The sequence below is a fragment of the Lipotes vexillifer genome, unplaced genomic scaffold, assembly GCF_000442215.2.
Source record: "Lipotes vexillifer unplaced genomic scaffold, Lipotes_vexillifer_v1.1 scaffold217, whole genome shotgun sequence".
In the NCBI taxonomy this organism is placed as follows: Eukaryota; Metazoa; Chordata; class Mammalia; order Artiodactyla; family Lipotidae; genus Lipotes; species Lipotes vexillifer.
In genome coordinates, this window is record NW_006788200.1 from 6,951,349 (window position 1) to 6,976,046 (window position 24,698).

General features: G+C 41.0%; 1 protein-coding gene across 2 annotated transcripts in view; it reads right to left on the minus strand.

Moving 5' to 3' along the window:
• SIL1 (SIL1 nucleotide exchange factor) overlaps positions 1-24,698 on the minus strand; it is a 251,388-nt gene that overhangs the window by 89,366 nt on the left and 137,324 nt on the right. For both annotated transcript variants that reach the window (XM_007461430.1, XM_007461431.1), the window contains one exon: positions 1,352-1,472. In XM_007461430.1, coding sequence (XP_007461492.1) covers positions 1,352-1,472 — 121 coding nt within the window. The remainder of the gene's footprint in view (positions 1-1,351; positions 1,473-24,698) is intronic.

Genomic DNA, 24,698 nt, shown 5'->3' on the forward strand with positions numbered 1-24,698 from the left:
AAAAAAAAAAAAAAAAAAAAAAAAAAGATACATGACAAAACCCAATACAAACCAAAAAACCAATTACAATAGTAACATCAAAGATCTATTCATCAAAAGAACTAATCACAGGATCACCATAACAAATATTAATGAAAAATTTTGAAATATTGTGAAAATTACCAAAATGTGACACAGAGACATGAAGTGAGAAAATGCTGTTGGAAAAATGGTAGCAATAGACTTGCTCGACACAGGGTTACCACAAATCTTCAATTTGTGAAAAACGCAGTATCTGCGAACTGCAACAAAGTGAAGCACAATAAAACGAGATATGCTCGTATTACAACAGGGACAGCAAACTATGTGTAATAATCAGATAATATTTTAGGCTTTGTAGGCCTTATGGGGTGATTTTCCCAACTACTCAACTCTGTCAGTGTAGCAAGAAATCAGCCATAGACAATACCTAAATGAGTGAGCATGGCTATGTTCCAATAAAACTTTATTTATGGACACCAGAATCTGAATTTCAAATAATTTTCAGTCATGAAATATTCTTCTTCTTCATGTTTTTTCAACCATTAAAAAATGTTAACAACAACCTAGCTTCTGGGTCATACAAAAAAAGGCAGTAGTCCCAATATTTTGCTTCAGGCCATAATTTGCTGGTCCTTGTGTTAGACACTTCATGGCTGGTATTTATACGGACCTTTCAAACTGCACAATTCCAGCAGCCCCTGCAACCCCATGCCTCAACCTCCTCCCTTACACAGGAAATAGCAAGCAAAAAAACTTGGTAATTCAAGGCAAAAAACAGAAAAATAGAGACTACAAACTGCCCAAAAGCAAATAATCTAAACTGATTATTAAAAAATAAGGCAGCTCTTACCATTGGAGAACTTTTGAAAGCCTGTTTTAATATAGACTAACAAGAGGAAAAGTTGGTCTAAATTAAAGACTTTAAAATGCAATTTTATTGTTCACCAAGGAAGTATTACTGAAAAGCAGAAGGCCTAACAGGCCTGTTTTAATGAATAGATGACTCATCTGTAATCAGTGCATTAATTGTTGAGATTCAAATGGGTACTCTTAAAGTACTGGGAAAAATGCCTTCATTTTTAAAGCAGGTTAAGCATTCCCCCTACAGCCTTTTTTAAAGTATCAATTTACTTTGCAAACTATTTCTTTCCAAAGACCATAGAAGTAAACATCCATAAAATCCTGATAGATTTATCACAAATTCTAAGCTATTAAATTTCAAAAAATTTAAAGCCATGTGTATTTGGGTAAGAAACAATACATTGTCATTACTCTCAGTATTACAGGGTCAATGCTGTCAGTTTCCCAGTCCCTAGGGTTGACACTATACCTTTTGCCTTTTTTCAACCCTTTCAAATTATTTCGAAGCTTGTCCTCATCTTGGAGTTTCACTTCTCTTGCCCCAGTCTGGAGATTCAGCCGCACATGGGATCCTGCAGGAACAGCATGACCTAAAAGCCAAGAAGAGAGGAGGCTTATGACGTATACAGTACCTGGAGGGACACGGCATGTGAAAAATCCCTTCAAGCGAAGTGCATAGCACAAGTTATCTTGGAAAGATGAGGTAAACCCCGAGCATAAAAGAGTAGTGATGTAGCAAGAATTCAAGTTTTCTCAATTCTGGCAGGATCATAGCAAACTCCAAGTTACACCAACCACTGTGCCTCTGTCAGAGAACCAAGGAGGCGGGGAAACACCACTCCAAGACAAGCTGTTCTGTTCCTGCCATCCCACTTCAGCAGGGAGTTTCTGTATCTTTGCCTAAGAATTAAAAGGGAACTTGCGTACCTGAGTGTATGTGTATAATGAACCACTTCTAACCTCAAACCCATCCAAAATGCCTCAAGGATTTTTAAAAAAGGTATTTTCAGAGTAGAATGGGGAAACCTATCTCTGGGGAGGCTCCCTGAATTGGGGGTTAAATGATGCAAAAAGTGAGACCCAGACTGGGAATAAAGGGAATCCCAAATAGATGGTGCCTTTCGTGCAAAGACACACACAGAAACTGACAGGCTGCATTCAGGTGGCAGGGAGCAGAAGAGCTTGGAAAAACTGGAAGGGCTGTGGAGGCTGCTGTCTTGATGTGCCATTGGAACCCCAGTTTGCATAGGAAAATAAAGGTAATGGCTGAGGAAGTTGGTTCTGGGAAGAGATGAGGCCAAATACTGGCAAGAACAAGAAACTGGTAACTTCTATCCTATTCCTATGATCATGGGGCAAGAGGTAATTTCTTTTCGCATTAATTCCATCTCCAAGGGAGTTCCCTGGTGGTCTAGTGGTTAGGATTTGGTGCTTTCCCTGCCGTGGCCCAGGTTCAATCCCCAGTCCGGGAACTGAGATTCCACAAGCCACGCAGCACAGCCAAAGGAAAAAAAAAAAAAAAAATCCCATCTCCAAATGTATGAAAGGGAGAGATTATCTCACCTGGAGAGATCCAAAACCAACATAACAACAAGAGTATCTTCCCGGCTGAAGGCTAAGTAGGTCATCCTTGATCTTCCCTCTACTTTACACCCCATATACCCAATCTCCCAAATCTGGCGTTTCTCCTGCCATACGTCTTCTTTCTTCTTGAATGCATACCTTTCTCTCTGCCCTCCCCACCACTGCCCTTCTCTGAACCATCACCATCTCGCTTCTGCATACTGCCAAAGCCTTCTAACTGGCCTCTACTATCTCCTCTTACCTCCTAATCAAACTGTTCTTTACAATGAATGATGTTTTTTTCTTTCAAAACACAAATCTGACTATGTTATTCCCCTGCCTCGAACCTTTTGATGGCTTCCTACTGTTCTTAAAGATGAAAATCTTCATGCTGGTCAGTGAGGCCCTTTTTAGTATCTAGCTCCTTGCCTGCCTCTTCAAACTTGTCCACTCCTTGTTCCCCATGTTCTAGGCCACACTAGCCTCCTTCCATTCCATGAAAGGAACCATGCTCCCTCCTACCACAGGGCCATTCCACCTGTTGTTCCCTTCGCCCAGAATGCTCCTTCCAACCCCAGCCTCCATCTCTTCATCCTTCCAATCCCAGCTAAGAGTCGCTTCCTCTCTGAGAGGCATCCTCTATTTCCCCAGACCAGATCTGGCTTCCGCCTAAAGGCTTTCACACAACACCATGACCCGTTTTCTTTCTTTTTTTTTTTTTTTTTGACCACCCCATGCAGCTTGCAGGATCTTAGTTCCCCAACCAGGGATTGAACCCGGGTCCACGGCAGTGAAAGCATCTAGTCCTAACCGCTGGACTGCCAGGGAACTCCCTGCCATGACCCTTTTTCTTAATAATACTTACCACAATCAATAGTTACATCTTAGTTTATCTTCAGGGGCTATGACATATGCAAGCATATAGTAAACCCTCAATAATTATATATTAAGTGAAAAATCAAAAATGGAAAAGAGAAAATCCTAGCTTATCTAGAGGTGTGTGGAAATGCTAACAAGGATTTTCACTAGGACAAGTAGATTCATAATAATTCATAATAATTAGTAGTCATAGTTATTTTTAGTAGTAATTGTACTAATAACAGTAATAATAATATCTTAAATTTTCAGACTTTTGAAATTAGAAATAAAAAAGCGAAAAAGTACATGACTTTAAAAGTTTCAGAACATAACAGGTTAGACTGTGCTAAGCTGGCCAAGGAAAAGACTAGGATCTTATGTGAATCCATTTATTTTATTTGGGGAAAATTCCAAAATTAATCCCTTCACATAAGCCACCACAGGGGGCAAGAGCAACCACAATAACATTAACTTAAAATACAGGTTACGCTCATTTAAAATACATGAAACCAGCCACAGCAGCAGTGGCAGAGGCAACAGAAAACACAGTATTCCAAATGTTTCCACCCCATTGGGAAAAAGGCCAAGTTAGAGAGTGTGATCTGACGTGCTCCCTTCTAGGGCCTCTCTGAAGGGACCAGAACACTGGAGAAGAACAGAACAGAGGCCAAAAGTCACCAGATACATGCAGGGATTGGGAGGTAGAGGGGAAGGGGACAAGCAGAAAATAAGACAGGAATCCAGAAAGGCAAATAGGCCTGCAAAGCCTGCGGTGTCTATTTCCCTAACCCTGGCTCCCTGAGGGGGGGAAAAATAGGCGGTAGACTGCATCATTGTCACCAGTTCTGTTCCATCCACCCCCTTTACCATGTGACCTCACAGTCCCTCCTACTAGTAGTAGAGTGTACTTTCCCAACCTTTGACTTTGGACTTGGCCTGTAACGTGCTTTGGCCAGCAGGATGTTAGGAACTGTGCCACAGAGGTTTGAAATGTGCTTGTGTGTTTGGCTTTTCTCTTGGAATTGTGTATCACTGTGAGAAGAACATGCTCTACTAGCATTCTGATCCAAGAAGGATGAGAGACCCATGGAGCAGACCTGGACCCAAAGTGCAGACTGGAGATGAACCCAACTGAGCCCAACCACAGTCAGCCAAGTCTAGCCTATCTGCAGACATGTGAACAAGAATAAATGACTGGATACCTTTTTTAACTTTTTACTTTGAACTACCTTTAAATGTACACTTGCAAAAATAGTATAGAGAGTTTCCATATATCACTTACACAGCTTTTCCCAATGTTAATATCTTATATAGCCATAGACAGTTACTGGGAAATTAATACCAGTAACCAAACTAAAGATCCTTTTCAAACCTTACCAGTGTTTCCACTAAGGTCCTTTTTTGTTCCAGGATCCATATGGCCTTTGGTTGTTATTTCTCCCTAGTTTCCTACACTCTACAACAGTTCCTCAGTCTTCCCTTGTCTTTCATGACCCTGATACCCTCAAGAAATAAATACTTATCAGTTATTCAGGACTGTCTGGTTCTTGTCATGATTAAACTCAAATCATGCCACCTTGACAGAAGAACAACAGAAATTATGTCATGCTCTTCTCAGTGTATCATATCAAAAGGTTCGTGATGTCAACATGTCTTATACTGGTGATACTGGTCTTGATCAACTAACAAAAGTAATCTATACTGAGCTTTTCCACTGTGGTAAACAAAAATCATGGCAAACTACCAAACTGTAGAAAACAGTCTGGCGGTTTCTCAAAATGTTAGACAAAGAGCTACCATATGAACCCAGCAATTCTTCACCTAGGTGTATTCACGAGAGAACTAAAAACATATGTTCACACAAAAACTTGTACATGAATGTTCACTGTAGCATTATTTATAATAGCCAAAATGTGGCAACAACCCAAATGTCCATCAACTCTGAGAAATGAACAAACAAAATGTGGTCTATCCATTCAGCAGAATACTATTCAGCCACTAAAAGGAATGAAATACTTCAAATCATTAAACTTTATCTCAATAAAACTGGAATAAATAAATAAATAAAATACACAGTAACTTAAAAAAAATGAAACACTGATATATACTATAACATGGACGAACTTTGAATGCATTAAACTAACTGAAAGAAGACAGATACAAAAAGTCACACATCATGATTCCTTTCATATGCAATGTCCTGAATAGGGAAATCAACAGACATAGTAAATTAATGGTTGTCAGGGGCTAGGGGAAGGGAGGAATGGGGAATGACCACTAATAAGCATTGTTTCTTTTTGGGGTGATGAAAATGTGGTGATGGTTACAAAATACTGTGTGTATACTAAAAATCCCTGAATTGTTTAAAAAAAAATCATGGGGGAAATATTCTGAGATTATACAAATCCTCTTTTTCTTCAAACATTTGCACACCATTAGAGGGATCCATTTGCAACAATTACCACTGTGGAGACGGTCTAATAGCAATTTTCTACTCCCCTCCTTCCTTACACATTTATTAATTGAAATTTCACTACAAGGAAAAACTGTTGCTCCTCCATCTACTTAATTATTTACTTTATCAATATGTTCTCATGGATATTTTATTCTATGAGTTATAATGCAATATTATCATTATTTTGTTGCTCAAATTATTTCAGCTTTGGTAACTAGGAGCTCCTTCAGGTTAGCTCTTGTGTTCCTTTGGCAAGTCCCTTTCCCCCATCATTTTCTTTTTTCAAGTACTTCCTTACTTTCTGGATCCATAAGATGCTCCAAGTTTATCTTGCATTTTCCTTTTCCCAGCCCTGGAATCAACCATTTTTCAAGGAGTCCTAGTTTTTTATTGAAGAACAGTGTTTAGAAACCATGATCTGCATGATAGGTGTGCTCATTACTACTAGGTTGTCATTGCTTCTGGGCTCTCTCTGGGTCAGAGATAAGAAATTTATATGTGTGTATACATATATGCACATACACACATCTGTATTTCTACATCTATTTGTCTGTGGACCTCTTAAAAACTACAAGTTTATACTGATACCTCAGATTCCAATCAGCCCCACAGGGTTCATCTCCCCCATTTCCTTATTTGCAACTTCTTTCTCCAATAGTGAGAAAACTGGTTCTTTTTGCCTGCAATATTATATTTATTGTTCAATACTAGTACACATACAAAGTAGTTTCAAAATTGCTAACCCATACCCCTGTGAGAAACACATTTGACAAACTAGATTACAGCATTTACATACAGCTCCTTTGTCTTTAATTTTATAGTATCTAGTCAAAGTTATCATTTCACAAGGTCACTTAGGTTAGTTCCATTCTTCCTTACCCCCATCAGTATGATTATGTTATCAATTTTGTTCATTTGTTAGTGTCTGTGTTCCACTTTGTTGTTTCCATTCCTCCACATCCTGGTTGGTTCAATTTTTTATTTGGGGGCATATGAAGGGTACGTGAACTATTACTACGGTTCTAAGAGTCAAAGCTATACAAAAAGAAATTACTGTTGTTTGAAAGCTGAGTTTTGAGTGGTTTGTTTATTGTGGCAATTCATTCCAGTGGTCCAGAAACAAGGAATTTAGAAGTGTCCAATATAAAAAGAGTTCTTTTTTTCTGAAATTACATCATTTCTATCTTTTTAGTGTTAAAATGTCCTTTTATAAAATGAGACAATGATGATGGTGGATGATAGTGGGTTGTTTCTAGGTTAAGGCCCTTAACTCAGCAAAGTAAAGAAACTGGCCTTTGGTCCAGTTCGGCCTTTGGTCCAAACTTTCTTTTAAAGTTTTCTGGTCCATGAAACACCATAGTCTAGAAACCACCCATCTATTCTACCAACATTCCCTCGGAGGTTTGAGAATTATTCCCATGGCACACTTTAAATTACTGAATTTTATGGTATATAAATTTTATCTCAATAAAGTTGTTTTAAAAATTAATTTCTTTGGATAAAGCAGTACTTCTTTTGAATCCCGGGACAGCAATTAGGCTATCAGATATAGTACAAGGTGACAGCAAGTATTCCTAAGGGCCAAGAAAAAGCTAAGTTCAGAGCCTAAACACAAACCCAGAAGGATAGTTCTGGGTAGGGTAGAAAGAAGAAAATGAGCCTAGAAAGCCTGAGGCCATCAAACATCTAGGCAAGAGGAATACACTGGTAGAAGGGCATGTAAGAAATATTGATCCAAGATGCAGAAGCCAACTCAAATGCCCATGGGAGGCAGGCAAATAAGAGAGATGAGTGAGGAAGGCCATCTGTAAGACAACAGGGAGTGGTGAGGGCTGAGAAAAAAATGCCCCCTCTGAAAGCATTCAAATTTTAAAATACAAAAGCTAAACAAAACATATCTATATATGGAATTCAGCCCACAGCCAATTTGTGACTACTGGAAAAGATGTTTCACCTACTGACAAATCTTGCCTGACTCAGTATTTGTCCCAACTCACCCAAGTGCCCAGTGATTAGAAACTTAGTCCTCCTGGGCTCAGAGTGGCAGCATCCTCCTTGGGTAGTGCCCACAATGAGCCTGCTGTGCAGTCTGACTGCCCTGCTTCAGCGGAGACAGGGCCAAGTGAGATGCATGCCACAGTGCCCTGGTTTCTGCGTTGGCATCAGATGCCTTGGGAGTTATATGTCTTTGGGAGGTGTCTCTGTAGGCTTTTGCCTGGAAACCTCCCCCTCCAGGGACTTCTAGGCTCTTTCAAGTCAAACCTGGACACAATGGCAGAAAATCAAGGGCTGCCACGGCACAGCCTGCTCAGATGAGAGCTGGCCATGAGACCATGAGCACTGTAACTCTGCTACCCACTCTGCTCTTTCTTTGAGGGCCAGGTAAATTCAGGCAAATTCCTTTTTATTTTTTAATCTTCATGCCCTTATGTGTCAAATGACAAGAATCTATTGTGTCTGCTTTCACTAATGTGTTAGATTGTTGTGAAGAATAAATGAGAAAACACTGTGTCAGTGCTCAGAAGAAGTTAAAAGTGCTTCAGGAAACACAGCCCCAAAAAGGTAAATGTCGGGGCTTCCCTGGTGGCGCAGTGGTTGAGAGTCCGCCTGCCGATGCAGGGGACACAGGTTCGTGCCCCGGTCCGGGAAGATCCCACATGCCATGGAGTGGCTGGGCCTGTGAGACATGGCCGCTGAGCCTGTGCGTCCGGAGCCTATGCTCCGCAATGGGAGAGGCCACAAGAGTGAGAGGCCTGCGTACCGCAAAAAAAAAAAAAAAAAAAAAAAAAAAAAAGGTAAATGTCAACCAGAATGAAACAAAGACATTTTATTTATCAAGTCCTGTAGGTATGTGTTTTTTACAAGAAGTTTTTACAAGAGTAAAAATTCCCAAATATGTTGAGTTTCTAAAGGGCAGGGACCATTTACTTGTGCCCACAGCTCAGGCTCAACTCCAGGCACACAGTAGGCCACCAGAAACGTCAGCTTGAATGCCAGCCCCCTGGCCCCCACTTCCAAGACCAGAAAGAATAGGAGGAATATGGGACAGGAAGCAATGCCACTCACCTCCAAGCTCCTAACCAGGGCTGGTCAGAGCTGAGACTTTACAAGCATTGCCATGGCTACCACAGCCCTATCCTCCTGCTTTTTTATTCAAAAACCCCAAACAAGTCCTGGCAAGATCCCTGCCTCACACAAATGAGCATCTATCCTGTCCAAGGCAGGACTTGAACTGAACCAGTAACAAAAAAATGTGCACAAACCTCTCTAGGGTGCTGAACCCTGAACCAATGCTTAATGTTTTTTGAAGGGAAACACAAATGGAGATCTTTTTTGTAAGCAGCAAAACACAGAGTGAACCAGTCTGTATTGTGATTACATTTATGCATTTTCTGAAAGGACTAAACAATGGCAAAATGAGGAAAAATAAAAATATTCTCCAAACTGATTTTTTACTCTGCTGTATAATCTACAGTCTGGGCAGGGCCTTAGAAGAGTTCTCTGGCATGGCTTCCAAGCAAGGGTGGAAATCCATCACCTGCATTAAAGCCCTTCAGATCAAGAGACTCCACAGTCTTCCTCTGGGAACAGCTATCCTCATAGCTCCCACCACATTCCAGAACTACCCTCCAAAATTTCATCTGCTGTTACCTAACCAGTGTCTCCTTTCCAGCTCTCAAGAAGGACAGACAACAGCTGGGCACCAACCTCTGTACACAGAATTCACAACAGCAGTGCTCTTCAAGTACAAGGACTAGCAATGCTACTTGGAAGATTTCCTCTGTTACAGTTGGAGAGGTACTCTGAACAGCCATCAGGACAAAGGCTCAAAGTAACCATATCCAGGACACCGTGAGCCTCTTTCCACAACTGGCTAGTCAACAAGCATTTACTGAGGATTAGGTAAGAGCCTGCCTGCTCTATTCTAGGCATTCCTTCTACCACACTTTACTGTGTACCCACTGAAGAAAGCCACCTGCTGTGTTGGGCACTGGGAAAGATACCACATTAACAAAACCAATAGCTGCCACTGAGGAATATGAAGTAAACGAGGAAGAGGGGTAACAATATTTAGAGTCCCAAGTCCAGGCAAGCAAAGAAGTGGGCATATTCAGGGGACAATGAATAACTCCATTTGAAGCTCAGTATATAAACAGAAAGAGAAGGAGCAAAGAGGCTAGTTAGAAAGCTATTATACTTGACCTAATCAGATATAATCAAGCCTGAATGAGGGGAATGGGTAGGGAACAGGAAGAGTGAGACGGAGTAAGGGATGACAGTATTTTGACCAGAAAAACTTAGGAATTCTGTCTGACAGGGAACAGTCCTCCTTCCCTCAAAAGCACCAGACCTTTAGGCATGTGCAGTGACTCCTCGCACCAGCCCAGGAGACCTGTCAGAGCCCCACATAAATCCACGGGTAAAGGAGAAGAGGGGAGAAGGGGCAGAGGGGCTACTTTCACCCAGAGACTCAGGATGGGTATCCCACACCTGTTTCCTAGCCCACTGATTGCCTCCGTTTCCCTTTTATCTCTACCCTCAGTGTGTTCCATGTTCCCCTTTAGCTCAGAAGAAGACCCAGTGAGACTAACAGATATATAGCACAGCCCTTTAATCAGAGCACTTGAGCTTTTACATCCATGCTGGGAACTGGTTTTCAATAACCCTATTGATTGCTATAGTCTACTTAGTTCCTGCCATTTCTTTTTTTAGAGATACAGTCCCCCACCCACACCCTGCTCTCTCAACCCTACAAAATGTTAAATATATTCAGATTTCAATCCGTTTTCAATTGTGCATACATGTATCTGTTGGGGAAGAGACGGGGGAAAGACTTGAGAAAATTAGAGGGATTTCCCTGGTGGTCCAGTAGTTAAGAGTCCATCTTCCAATGCAGGGGACGTGGGTTTGATCCCTGGTCAGGGAACTAAGATCCCACATGCCACGGGGCAACTAAGCCCGCACGCCACAACTAGAGATCCTGTGTGCCACAACCACAGAGCCCATGCACTCTGGAGGCCACAAGCCACAACTACAGAACCCATGTGCTCTGGAGCCCACATGCCACAACTAGAGAGAAGACCCTGCACTGCAACTACTGAGGCTGTGCACCGCGACAAAGAGCCTGTGTGCCACAACAAAGACCTGATGCAGCCATAAGTAAATAAATGAATGAATGAAAAGAAAATTAGAAGAGGAAAGGAATCATTAAGAGACCAAAGGCCAGGCAGTTCTTCCAGCTCTCTAATCCCACTTAGGAATTATTGAGTCAAATAAAATCACATTTTGAAAAGTCTCACTACAATTGAAGTTAACCATAAGATACTGGCAATGAGTTTCTCTTAATAATGAGGAGGGGGAAAACAGCATTTGGGAATGAAGGAGTTAAATGTGCACCTTTCCCAGGGGTCAGGGACCTTAGTTCTACTACAGCTCATTTTCAGGAGAAGACTCGGGGATTCTAGAGTGCCTGCATTTCCCACCCAGGCACAATTTCATTAGCAGCTCATTAGCAAGAGTGGCAACCATTTCTGACTCTTGTTTTTCACAATATTTATTGGTTAATTGACACTTTGAACACAAGTTGACTGAGAACCAAATGAAAGTGCTAAAACCATTCATTAGTCAAATTTAAAACACAAAGATTATATTCTAAACAAACCCTTTGCTCTCATTTATTTTCCTCAAACAGAAGTCATAATTTAATAAGAGGGCTAAGAAAGCAAAGTACCAAGATATTGTGCCATAATTTTTAATCCTTTTTTTCCCACCACATCAGTCCCCAGGGTCCTGACATCATAATTGGCTGTTTGTTCTCTTTTACAACACGTGTTACCTCCACAGCCAAACACAGTTCTGTGAATTATTTCAAAACAATACCAGCTACTCCTGACCTCTACAATTTCCACAGTACCTGATGCAAAAGCCCCTCAGTTTGGATGCTCCCTGCAGTGGAAAGAGAGGAAATCCTTAAGTATGAGGGGAGCAAAATTCCTAGGGCCAAATTTCTCTCTAGTTCTAAAGGATGGGACTCAACTCCCTTCCTTTTTGAGGGAGAGAGGCAGAATGCAAACCAGAAGGGAAAAAGATGCAAATGGAGCAATAGATACAGTGTAGAGAAGGCAGTCAAGGAAACAACCGGTCCCAAGTCCTTGCCCCTCATTGTGAGAGGGCCTCCCTTAAATGTAGGCAACATGGACAACAAAATGAGGTTAGTTACCTGAGCCTTCTTTCAGCTATCAAAATGTAATGACGATCCCAACTTGTTGCCTCTTAAAGTTGTGGATCATGAGTGTTAAGAGACCTACTAAGCAATGCTGTGCTTTGCTTTCTTCACCTGCACTGCTAGTCTCACCAGAAGGAGCTACAGCCTCTAGCACTTGGGTGACCCGGGCAGTTATCCAGTCCAGTGGTAGAGGGCACAGGCTAAGGAAGACCCAGGTTCCAGGTCCAGTTCTACCACTTAATAGCTTTGAGACCTTGGGAAAATAAGCTCTGTGGTCCATGTACAGAATGGGGCTCAGAGTACTCACTTCATAGGGTTCACAGAGTTCACTGTGAGGAATAAGAGATAATGCAAGTGGGATGCTTAGGGTTGATCCAGAGTACTCTCAACAATGGTGTTTGCTGGACTCTTGTCTCTCTCTGACTTGTTCAGTTTTCCCAGCTATGGGACAGGGACCATTACAGATGGTTAGACTGAGTGTTAAGCTCTCAGTACATACTTAACTGAGTTCTGTAGAGTATAAGTGAGTACATGATTTTTGTAGAATTTCCATGTGAGACTGCCTCATTAAGGCTGCAAGAAGTTCAATAACAATGAAGCCTACAGGGCATCCAAATTGAGAGGGCAGCCAGTTAAACCAGGCTTCTACCGCACTGAAAAGATGCACTACAGCCTTCTTTGGCTGGGGCCAGCAGTAGGCCAACCAAACCCATGGAGCAGTCCTACCTATCCTATTCCCCAAGTCAGAACAGAAAACAGAGGCCATAACCAGCAGCATGACTTAAGCAAACGTGGGGAGGATTTAAATGAGAACAACTGCCAAGCCAGCAAAAAGGGAAAAGGGTTTCAGGTTTCCCGATTAAACTTAACTCAAACACAGGCTCAAGCCAGTTTTGTAACAATGCACCACAAGGCTTATAAAAGCAGCTGCCCTGCTCTGGCTTCATGTTCCTGGGGGGACAGTGCTTGCAGGTGCCCACCCAAGCATGGGTGAGAGGTCTGGATGTTCCAGGCCACTGGGCACAAGGTTGGTGCTTCAGCAAACCTGCCAATATGTACACTCCTGACAAGCAGCCTGCTTCATACTTCCAACCCGTCATCACAACAGCTGATGCTGCCCCCAGCTGTGCCTCCCCACAATGCTCCCAATCCTAAGCACTTAATGTTAACTCTGCAACTGTCACTTGATTATATACACTCTACCTGCTATACACTCTGAAGTCCCCTACAAGTACCCAGGCAGTGCTTGCAAGTTCTGGCCTTCGTGCTTACTACCATTCATGAGTGGATTCACTCCCTACTGAGTGCTTCTGGTCTGGATCCCTTTTGATAGAAATCACCTCACAAAAAAACACTGCCAAGACACCCTCTTTCCACCTGCCATTTCAAATCTATGAGAGAAGGCAAACCCTTCAGAACTCCACGGACACCAGCATCGTGAGCTAGAAGGAACCTTAGGAGATTATGAGAGCTAATCTCCAATGGAAAGATACATGATCCCTCCTTGTGCCATGCCTCCTGCCATTGCAGCCTGGCGAAGCATCCCCAAGGACAATTCTGTTGGCACTCTCCTTAAAACATTCAGTGGTTTCTTTGCTACCCTCCCAAGTACCAATACTCCTGCTGGTGTTCAGATCCACCTAATACAGCAAAGTCCCTGCCTAACATTCTCTGCCTTATCTCCCCTCATCCACAAATACCCCATCCTCTGGCCAAACTCACCCACGCTTTCTTTGGTCCTTGATACTGCCTCTTCACTTGCTTTTACTTTGTCAAATTAAAATCCATTTTTTAACGGCCTAACTCAAACAATTCTATGCAGTTTTATACATTGTCTTCCCCTCCTTTCAACCTTGAGGGTCTTGCTTATTCCTCTCAAATGGCACTTCCTCTATTCATTGTTTCCTACTCAATTGGGTTCTTTGATACTCATTCAACAGATATTTACTAACCACCTACAATATGCCAGGTTTTAGGGAAATCAAGGATGAGACATGGCCTCTCTACACTTAAGGAAATCACTGGTCTGGTGAGGGAAGCAAATCCATAAAAATATGATACTTGTCAAATTTTCCCCAGTAGGTTAAATTCTTCTTGAAGTCAGGACACCTTTATATTCCTACAGTGCTAAACAGAGTGTCTGGTAGTAAATGTCCACTGTGTGTATGTTCCAAAACAAAGGTAAGTTAGCTTTATGGAAAGAAAAGCAAAAAATTTCCTCTTTCTGAAATGTGGGGCAAAGGGATGTATTGCTGCAAAGACAGTCTTTAACATGGGATCATGGGAAAATAAAACCTAATTTAATAAATACAATACATATTTTTAAATGTGCTTTAATTCCACAGTATCATTCCTCAACCCACAAGTTAAATGAGATAGAGGTACAAAGACTAAGAATTGCACAAAGAGGGACTTCCTTGGCATTCCAGTAGTTAAGACTCCACGCTTCCACTGCAGGGGCACAGGTTCCATCCCTGGTCGAGGAACCAAGAACCCACATGCCACGCCAAAAAAAAAAAAAGAATTGCATAAACAGAAACAGAGAGCAAGAGATCAAAACAGAATGAGAGACCTACACTGTTGGTGGGACTATAAGCTGGTACAGCCACTAGGTAAAACAGTATGGAGGTTCCTCAAAAAACTAAAAATATAGTTGCCATATGATCCAGCAGTCCCACTCCTGGGCATATACCCAGACAAAACTATAATTCGAAAAGATACATGCACCCTTATGTTCATAGCAGCACTATTCACAGCAGCCAAGACATGGAAGCAACCTATATGTCCAACAACAGATGAATGGATAAAGAAGATGTGGTACACACACACACACACACACACACACACACACACACACACACACTGGAATACTACTCAGCCATAAAAAAGAATGAAATAATGCCATGTGTAGCAACATGAATGAAACTAGAGATTATCATACTAAGTGAAGTAAGTCAAAAAGAGAATGACAAATACCATATGATATCACTTATATGTGGAATCTAAAATATGATACAAATGAACTTATGTACAAAACAGAAACAGACTCACAGACATAGAGAACAGACTTGTAGTTGCCAAGGGAGAGGGAGTTTGGGGTTAGCAGATGCAAACTATTATATATAAAATGAATAAACATCAAGATCCTACTGTATGGCACACAGAACTATATTCAATATCCTGTGATAAACCATAATGGAAAAGAATATGAAAAAGAATGTACACATATGTATAACTGAATCACTTTGCTGTACAGCAGAAATTAACATAACATTGTAAAGCAACTATACTTCAATAAAAAAAATTTTTAAGAAAAAAAATAAATGAATAACCAACAGCAATTAAAAAAAAAACAGAATGAGAGAGAAGCATGGTTGAGCTCTTAACTGTTAGTAAACCACACACATCAGACTTCAGAGTATTATCTATCACCTCTGATTACAGGCTTTGGTGGATGAACTATTGGTCGTAGCTCTACAAGTGCTCTTTATCCTTAAAATTCCAAGTATTCCCAAGTCCACCAAACAGAAGCAAAAGAGATGTGGTGGCTAGGAAGGCAACAAGAAGAACTATGTCAACTGAGAACAGTTGGTGAAGACTCTAAAATTGTATGTAAAATATTTAAGTATACAATTACATTTTTCTGAGAAGGTTTATAGCTTTTACCAGTTTCTTAAAGAGGTCTGTAAATCACTCTCCCAACACACATATAAACATGCATACTTTGGAGAGCCTGTAGGCCAATTATGGGAAGGCTACACAGCAACAGGCATTCTAATACACTGTACGTAAAGGTACAAATTAGTGCAATGTTTTTGGTCATCTGGCAATATCTATTAAAACTGTAAATGTTCACTTCATTTGACCCAGCAGATTCCACTTGTAGGAATGTATCCAATAGAGACATTCACCAAAGTACACAACTGATATATTGATAGAATGTTCATTACAGCATTTTAGTAATTGCAAACAACAAGAAATAATACAAAATGTCCATCAGTAAGGGATTTACTACACAATGCACTTTATGCCTTCAATGGAACACAATAGTCTCCAATAAGGAGGAGGGAGAATTACACTGACATAAAAAGATGACTAAAACTAAACAAAAAGAACAAGCTGCAAATACACGATTTCATCTTTCTTTTTAAAGAACATATATGTTAATGTGGCAGCAATACAGTTTTTAATCTATCCAAATTCTCACATTAAAACAGACTCAGTGACTAGATAGCAAAACCAACCCTATAAGCAACATTTGTATCAAAACAAACTGAAAAGACGCCTACAAATCCCCAAACAGAAGTGAAGCAGGTGAAGACAAATCACCAAATCTGCATGGTATCAGTCTCTGTATGGGAGGACATAGGAAGCAATGACGTGTCTGACAAACTTGAAAAAGGAAAACCCCAAAGTAGTCAATAGGTATTCACACACACACGTGCACACACACACACACACACACACACACACACACACAAAATAGGCCAGTGGGAGAAGAGCACTTGAACCTAGGAGGGATTTTTCCCAGTCTAATAGTAGGCAAGTACAAGAAACCTGGTGGTAAATTCTCAAGGGGCTAGAGCAATCAAGCCCCACTGAACTCTCAAATTTAATCAACTAGTGCTCCCTATTAGGACAGGGAGACACTGAGAAGACATTTCCAGAAGAGAAATCAAAAGCAGAACTGGAACAAGAGCAATACAGGAAAGAGAAGATCCAGATAAAAGTGCTGGAAGAAAACAGAGCCAGGAATCCTCATAGAGCAAGCTGCCATGTTGAAAGCAACAGAAAAGGGAGCACTGCGAATTTTGTTTAAAAAGATAATTAAAGCCATGCTTCTTTTCTAATTTTCTAAGAAATCTAATTTCTCATAAAAATTACCTGAAAAAAGTAATGAGCTCAAATCCTATACAATAACGTTATTATAAGAAAGAAAAACAGAATAAGGAGAGGAATAACATCCCTATGGTTGATGAAAGCAAGCCAGAAAAACATGCCATGAACAGATCAGAACTGCAACTTGCTATTTCAAAATGAGCTAAACACATGTTTTTGATGATACAAGATATTCAAGAATAAAAATAAGAGGTACCGGAACTCAATGAAAATTAGAAATAAAAGAATAATGACAACCAAAAATGCCTTAAAATAAGTAGAAGGTGAAAGGAGAAAAATTTGAAAAACCAAAAATGAAGGAAAAAAAGTAAAATTTATCAGAAACTGACAAATAAAGACAGACAAAAAAGATCCAACATTAAAGAAGAAAACCCAAAAAAGGAAAGAGAATACCAAAAACTGTAATTCAAGACAAATTTCCCCTAGGGCCTTCCCTGGTGGTGCAGCGGTTACGATTCCACACTCCCAGTGCAGGGGACCCAGTTTGAGCCCTGGTCAGGGACCTAGATCCTACATGCTGCAACTAAGAGCCCGCAGGCTGCAACTAAAAGAAAAAAAAGATACCACATGCCGCAACTAAAAAGATTCCATATGCCACAACTAAAGATCCCACATGCCGCAACAAAGATCCCATACGTGGCAACTAAGACCCAGCACAGCCAAATAAATAAATAAGTAAATAAATAAATAAATATAAATATATATATATATATATATATATATATATATATATATATACACACACACACACGGAAGATAGCAACCAAACCAATAACCAAATCCACAAATGATAATAAGCACTGGCTCACGGGCCCAGCCGCTCCGCGGCATGTGGGATCCTCCCGGACCGGGGCACGAACCCGTGTCTCCTGCATCGGCAGGCGGACTCTCAACCACTGCGCCACCAGGGAAGCCCTAAATAAATATTTTTTATAAAAATTACCCTAAAATAAAGAAAACAGTTTAAAAAAAACTATATATTGGGACTTCCCTGCTGGTGTAGTGGTTAAGAATCCACCTGCCAATGCAGGGGACATGGGTTCAGGCCCTGGTCCGGGAAGATCCCACATGCCGCGAAGCAACTAAGCCCATGCACCACAACTACTGAGCCTGTGCTCTAGAGCCCTCGAGCCACAACTACTGAGCCCGTGTGTCACAACTACTGAAGCCCGCACACCTAGAGCCCATGCTGCACAACAAGAGAAGCCACTGCAATGAGAAGCCTGTGCACTGCAACGAAGAGTAGCCCCCACTCACCTCAACTAGAGAAAGCCTGAATGCAACAAAAAAGACCCAACGCAGCCAAAAAAAAAAAAAAAACTATGTATTGAAAGAACACACTGTGTACCTCAGAGAATACTGACCAGGAATGTCTAACAGCAAGATATATTTTACCAAAATTATTGGATTTTAAAGGGAAAAAAAAAGATCATTTGGGCATCTAAGTCCAAATTAAGAAAATTAGTCTTATCAGTGTTTCTGACAGCAAAGCATACTGCCAAAAGAAGATCAATTAACATATTTAAGATACTCAGAGAAAAAAAATGTGAACCAAGAAGTTTATATCTACCAAAGTGACTTTTGGGTATAAAGACCACAAACTTATCATCAACACCCAAGAACTCAGAGAATATTGTTTCAATGAACCCAGCCTGAAGAATCTACTAGAAAGCCCATTTCAGACAACCAAAATAACTATAAAGAGACACTGTCATTAAGACTGATGTTAAGTATCAAATATATATAATTATTCGTAGAAATAAGACTAAATGAGTGTTAAAATGAAGAAGTATATAATGGCTATATGCTCTGACAATATAGACACAGTACAGCTGTTTACAAATGATGAGCAAACACATGCAAAAGAATGTTTTTAACTTTTTTCAGAAATCATATCAGGGTAGTAGTATTGCCATTCTGAAACTGTTATATGTATAATATGACAAAGGACAAATGAGTAATTATTAGATATTCTAATTGTACACTCTCCTATATCCCAGAACCAGAATTCTTAGTGTGAAAAAAAAGAGATATAGATGTAATATCAAAGAGGCTAAATAAAAATCCTGTACTCCTATATGAATATCTGCTTGAATACATGGAGTATATTATCATATATATTAGCTCTTGTCAACTGAAAGACCTGGAAACAATGACCAACGCAGTAGCAATGAGCTACCCTAATGGCCAGATTACAGTCTTAAAACAGCATTTCCAATTAAAAGAAACCAGAGCTTCTTAGAGCAATGGCTGATTGCAGTCCTAAGCAGGAAATAAACAACATTAGCCTAGACTATCCTGTCACACCAAACGGCAAAAATGCTACCAATAACTACTATGGTAATATCAAAAGCACTTTGGTTCAAATGACCAAAGACAAGACGATTTCAGTTTCAGTAAAAACAGTAATTGCAATGGGTTGAAACTTACTAAACGTTCTTAAAGGAAAAACACTTAATCCCCTTCAGAGGAAGCCTGGGAAACAACTCATTACCTTGAACACTGAGAAATCAGAAAAAAAATCAAGCATTTATCCTGTCTTTCCTTTATGAACTATACCACTGGATAACCAAATCGTGTATGAGAGGAAGTGCCTCTTTATAAAAGTTTTACAGCTAAAAGTAAAAAGGAAATTATAGGTTTGAATATCGCCATCTTGTAACCCCACAAAAGGAGAGGCACTCCCCAATACAAAAACTCAAACCTATTTATAGTATTGTGAAAAGGATGGAACCTGAGTCTGAGTGAGCCTCTGGATCCAGCTGACAATTTGTAAAAAATATTGAGGTCTGAGGATCATGATGAACTGCATCATGAGTATGGAAGCAGCAAAATTCAATCCGGGAAATGGCCTCAGTTCTTCAACAGACAAATTGTAAAGATAAGGAATGGAAAAAGGAATAACCTGTGGATTCAAGGAAACTTGCAGGATATAACAATTTTTTTAATGGGAAACACTTTAGAGTCTAGGGTGTACACCTGGGTAATATACTATTTTAAAATGCAAAGAAGCAACTACTGTAAAAGCCAGGATAACAGCTACATTTGGGGGGAAGGAGATGTTGCAGCTGGGATGGGACACAGGAGGGGCTTCTGAGGTGCTTGGTAAAGTTCTATTTCTTAACTTGGGTAGAATTTCACGAGTGTTCCCCTTGTAATTCATTAAACTTTACATTTTTATTTAATTTTCTGTATCTTATTTTATAATACAAATTATTTAAAAAGAATATATTAATATATGTTTTCTCTGGTGAAAAAACTGGACTTAGAAGGACTTCTACTTCCTATGGTATACTATATCTTATGATTTTCTAATAGTGAACAGGTATTACTTTTAGTACTAGAAAATTAAATAAAGATTTATTTTAAAAAGAAAAAAGGAAGGGAGCTGGAAAAAAAACAAACCAACCATTTGACATCTCTTACTATAGGTTGGCTTCATTTGGGATCCCTTGAAATACACTGTTATAACTGGGATCTATCTATAAATTACATACCAGCAACACACACACACATTCTAAATTGAGAAATAATGACTCAAGAGTACCACATAAAGGCCCTGAACCAAGATGGCAGAGTAGAAGGATGAGCTCTCACTCCCTCTTGCAAGACAGCAGAATCACAACTAGCTGCTGAGCAATAATCGACAGGAAGACACTGGAACTCACCAAAAAAGATACCCCACATCAAAATACAAAGGAGAAGCCACAATGAGCCGGTAGGAGGGGTGCAATCACAGTAAAATCAAATCCCATAACTGCTGGGTGGGTGACTCACAGACTGGAGAACACTTATACCACAGAAGTCCACCCACTGCAGTGAAGGTTCTGAGCCCCACATCAGGCTTCCCAACCTGGAGGTCCAGCAATGGGAGGAGGAATTCCTAGAGGATCAGACTTTGAAAGCTAGTGAGTTTTGATTGCAGGACTTTGACAGGACTGGGGGAAACAGAGACTCCACTCCTGGAGGGGACACACAAAGTAGTGTGCACATCGGGACCCAGGGGAAGGAGCAGTGACCCCCGGGGAGACTGAACCAGACACACCTGCTAGTGTTGGAGGATCTCCTGCAGAGGCAGGGGTGGCTGTGGCTCACTGTGGGGACAAGGACACTGGCAGCAGAAGTTCTGGGAAGTACTCCTTGGCCATTAGCCCCACCAAAGAGCTAAGGTAGGCGCCAGTGTTGGGTTGCCTCCAGCCAAACAACCAACAGGGAGGGAACCCAGCCCCACCCATCAGCAGTCAAATGCATTAAAGTTTTACTGAGCTCTGCCCACAAGAGCAACAGCCAACTCTACCCACCACCAGTCCCTCCAATCAGGAAACTTGCACAGGTCTCTTAGATAGCCTCATCCACCAGAGGGCAGACAGGAGAAGCAAGAAGAACTACAATCCTGCAGCCTGTGGAACAAAAACCACATTCACAGAAAAACAGACAACATGAAAAGGCAGAGGGCTATATACCAGATGAAGGAACAAGATAAAACCCCAGAAAAACAACTAAATGAAGTGGAGATAGGCAACCTTCCAGAAAAAGAATTCAGAATAATGACAGTGATGATGATCCAGGACCTCGGAAAAACAATGGAGGCAAAGATCAAGAAGATGCAAGAAATGTTTAACAAACACCTAGAAGAATTAAAGAACAAACAAACATAGATGAACAATACAATAACTGAAATGAAAACCACATTAGAAGGAATCAACAGCAGAAAACCTAGGGCAGAAGAACGGATAAGTGACCTGGAAGAGAGAATGGTGGAATTCACTGCTGTGGAACAGAAGAAAGAAAAAAGAATGAAAAGAAATGAAGACAGCCTAAGAGACCTCTGGGAGGGGTCCCAGAAGGAGAAGAGAGAGAGAAAGGACCAGAGAAAATAACTGAAGAGATTATAATCAAAAACTTCCCTAACATGTGAAAAGAAATAGCCACCCAAGTCCAGGAAGCACAGAGGGTCCCACACAGGATAAACCCAACGAGAAACAGGTCGAGACACATAGTAATCAAACTGGCAAAAACTAAAGACAAAGAAAAATTATTGAAAGCAGCAAGGGAAAAATGACAAATAATATAAAAGGGAACTCCCATAAGGTTAACAGCTGATTTCTCAGCAGAAACTCCACAAGCCAGAAGGGAGTGGCATGATATACTTAAAGTGATGAGAGGGAAGAACCTACAACCAAGATTACTCTACCCGGCAAGGATCTCATTCACATTCCATGGAGAAATCAAAAGCTTTACAGACAAGCAAAAGACAAGCAAAAGACAAGCAAAAGCTAAGAGAATTCAGCACCAAACCAGATCTACAACAAATGCCAAAGGAACTTCTCTAAGTGGGAAACACAAGAGAAGAAAAGGACCTACAAAAACAAACCCAAAACAATTAAGAAAATGGTCATAGGAACATACATATCAATAATTACCTTAAACGTGAATGGATTAAATGTTCCAACCAAAAGACACAGGCTTGCTGAATGGATACAAAAACAAGACCCATATATATGCTGTCTACAAAAGACCCACTTCAGACCTAGGGACACATACAGACTGAAAGTGAGGGGATGGAAAAAGATATTCCATGCAAATGGAAATCAAAAGAAAGCAATATTCATATCAGATAAAATAGACTTTAAAATAAAGAATGTTACAAGAGACAAGGAAGGACACTGCATAATGATCAAGGGATCAACCCAAGAAGATATAACAATTATAATTATATATGCACCCAACATAGGAGCACCTCAATACATAAGGCAACTACTAACAGCTATAAAACGGGAAATCGACAGTAACACAATAATAGTGGGGGACTTTTAACACCTCACTTACACCAATGGACAGATCATCCAAAATGAATATAAATAAGGAAACAGAAGCTTTAAATGACTCAATAGACCAGATAGATTTAATTGATATTTACAGGACATTCCATCCAAAAACAGCAGATTACACTTTCTTCTCAAGTGCTCATGGAACATTCTCCAGGATAGATCACCTCTTGGGTCACAAATCAAGCCTCAGTAAATTTAAGAAAACTGAAATCATATCAAGTATCTTTCCTGACTACAACCCTATGAGACTACAAATGAATTACAGGGGAAAAACATGTAAAAAAAACCAGAAACACATGGAGGCTAAACAATACGTTACTAAATAACCAAGAGATCACTAAAGAAATCAAAGAGGAAATCAAAAAATACCTGGAGACAAATGACAACAAAAACACGACGATCCAAAACCTATGGGATGCAGCAAAAGCAGTTCTAAGAGGGAAGTTTATAGCTATACAAGCCTACCTCAAGAAACAAGAAAAATCTCAAATAAACTATCTAAACTTACACCTAAAGGAACTAGAGAAAGAAGAACAAACAAAACCCAAAGTTAGCAGAAGGAAAGAAATCATAAAGACGAGAGCAGAAATAAATGAAATAGAAACAAAGAAAGCAATAGCAAAGATCAATAAAACTAAAAGCTGGTTCCTTGAGAAGATAAACAAAATTGATAAACCATTAGCCAGACTCATCAAGAAAAACAGGGAGAGGACTCAAATCAATAAAATTAGAAATGAAAAAGGAGAAGTTAAAACAGACACCACAGAAATACAAAGCATCCTAAGAGACTACTACAAGCAACTCTTTGCCAATAAAATGGACAACCAGGAAGAAATGGACAAACTCTTAGAAAGGTATAACCTTCCAAGACTGAACCAGGAAGAAATAGAAAATATGAACAGACCAATCACAAGTAATGAAATTAAAACTGTGATTAAAAATCTTCCAAGAGAGGAGCTTCAAGATGGAGGAAGAGTAAGACAAGGAGATCACCTTCCTCCCCACAAATACATCAGAAGTACATCTACATGTGGAACGACCCCTACAGAACACCTACTGAATGCTGGCAGAAGACCTCAGACCTCCCAAAAAGCAAGAAGCTCCCCGCATACATGGGTAGGGCAAAAGAAAAAAACAGAGACAAAAGAATAGGGATGGGACCTGCACCAGTGGGAAGGAGCTGTGAAGGAGGAAAGGTTTCCACACATTAGGAAGGCCCTTTGTGGGCGGAAACTGTGGGTGGCGGAGCGGGGAAGATTCAGAGCCACGGAGAAGAGCACAACAAAAGGGGTGCGCAGGGAAAAGCAGAGAGATTCCTGCACAGAGGATTGGGGCCAACCAACACTCACCAGCCTGAGAGGCTTGTGTGCTCACCCACTGAAATGAGTTGGGGCTGGGAGCTGAGGCTCGGGCTTCGGAGGTCGGATCCCAGGGAGAGGACTGGGGTTGGCTGCGTGAACACAGAATGAAGGGGGCTAGTGCGCCACAGCTAGCCGGGAGGGAGTCTGGGAGAAGGTCTGGAGCTGCCAAAGAGACAAGAGAGTTTTTCTTGCCTCTTTGTTTCCTGGTCCGCGAGGAGAGGGGGTTAAGAGCGCCACTTAAGAGGCTCCAAACACTGGCGCGAGCTGTGGCTATCAACGCGGACCCCAGAGAAGGGTATGAGACGCTAAGGCTGCTGCTACAGCCACCAAGAAGCCTATGTGCAAGCACAGGTCACTATCCACACCTCCCCTCCCGGGAGCCTGCACAGCCCGCCACTACCAGGGTCCTGTGATCCAGAGACAACTTCCCCGGGAGAACACATGGCGCGCCTCAGGCTGGTGCAACATCACTCTGGCCTCTGCCACCGCAGGCTCACCCCACATTCCTTACCCCGCCCTCGCCCCTGGCCTGAGTGAGCCAGAGCCCCCGTATCAGCTGCTCCTTTAACCCTGTCCTGTCTGACTCAAGAACAGACGCCCTCAGGCGACCTACACACAGAGGC